Consider the following 1,400-nt stretch of genomic DNA (forward strand, 5'->3'; position numbering starts at 1 on the left):
ATTTCACACCGGATTTGAGTTATACTGTTATCAATGTTCATTAATTAACATAACATTAGACTCGATCTACACATATATTATTAGAATTAATTTTTCGAAATAGATAAATTGATTCAATACATCCAATGAGAAATGAGCATATATAAAATATGCAATAATTTAGTAATTAGCATGGCATGCAAGGATGTCCTATGTCATCAAAAAAGTCGTGAGAGCCACTTTAACTATATTCCTTTTCTCAAATATTTTTTATTATTCCCTGTGATCAAAATTCAAATATATATCTCTGTAGCTGAAATTTTGTTTCTTATGAATTATTTTTGATTGTGGATTAAATGGATTCAAATTCAGAAAAATGTCAACAAAATGGCTACAAATTGTTACACAAGGGAGGCGCCACCGTGAGAGGGCTGTTACACATCCTTTCCACCACCCTCCTCAGCCTCCTCATCCCACTATCATTCCTCCTCCTTGCCCGGCTCACTACCGCCCGCTATTTATTATCAGTTTTTGATAATTTTCCCACGCAAAATCCCAATTCTCCTTTATCCTTACTTTTTCTGTACGCAAAACCCACAGTTATTTATTTGCTAGTTCCAATTGCTAGTGTTTCAGCTCTTATAAATGGATTAATAGGAAAATTTAAACTTTTGAGTGGTTCGCCGCCTCCTGCAGCGACAGTCGGATTCCGGTTGTGTTTGTACGGTGCGTGGATTTTTCTTTGTGTTTTACAAATTTGTGTTGCATTGGGAATTGAAGGGAGCATCGCCGCTGGCTTTGATGGTTCCGAGTTTGGGCAGGAGAAGAGCTTGCTGTGTAGAATCGTTTTCTTCTTCGGATTGCATGAAACGACGGCGTTTGGGGCGGCAGTGGTGGTGAAGCCCGTGGTGGACGACACGATTTTCGGGTTCACGAGGGAGGAGGGTTGGGCGGAGAAGGTGGCGACGGCTGTTAGTTTTGGTGGGCTCTGGTGGTGGAAGTTGAGGTATGAGGTGGAGGCTCTAGCGGTGGTGCCGGAGATGAAGAGGGAGCTGATGATGAAGATAGGGGTGGAGGATTTCATTGGGTGGTGGCTGTATTATTTAACAGTGACAATTGGGATGGTTAGGGTGGTGAAAGGCGTCATATGGGTGGTGATGATTTTAACATGCCGGCGGAGGTGGCGGCGCGTGAAGGGCAACGACGGTGGTGACCTCTGGTCAAATGAAGATAATGTTTGAATTTGGACCTCTTCAATTGATATTGAAGTGGCTGTAATTTATATATTGACATTTTAAGAAATTTCTAATTTTATATTAAATTTAAAATTTTTATTTTTATATTTCAACCATCGCCCTTTGAAAGTCAATTTCACTCCCAACACCTGATCTCATCATTTTTTTCCATGGAAAATAGAAAAG

The 1,400-nt window shown here is 40.3% G+C and overlaps 1 protein-coding gene across 1 annotated transcript; it reads left to right on the plus strand.

Moving 5' to 3' along the window:
* The first annotated feature begins 290 nt into the window (after window positions 1-290).
* Window positions 291-1,282, plus strand: LOC111387790. Its single transcript, XM_023012378.1, has one exon. The coding sequence runs from the start codon at window positions 336-338 to the stop codon at window positions 1,218-1,220; it is 885 nt and encodes a 294-aa protein (XP_022868146.1). The 5' UTR covers window positions 291-335; the 3' UTR covers window positions 1,221-1,282.
* Window positions 1,283-1,400: the final 118 nt, after the last annotated feature.

This window comes from Olea europaea, unplaced genomic scaffold (assembly GCF_002742605.1).
Source record: "Olea europaea var. sylvestris unplaced genomic scaffold, O_europaea_v1 scaffold4253, whole genome shotgun sequence".
Taxonomy (NCBI): Eukaryota; Viridiplantae; Streptophyta; class Magnoliopsida; order Lamiales; family Oleaceae; genus Olea; species Olea europaea.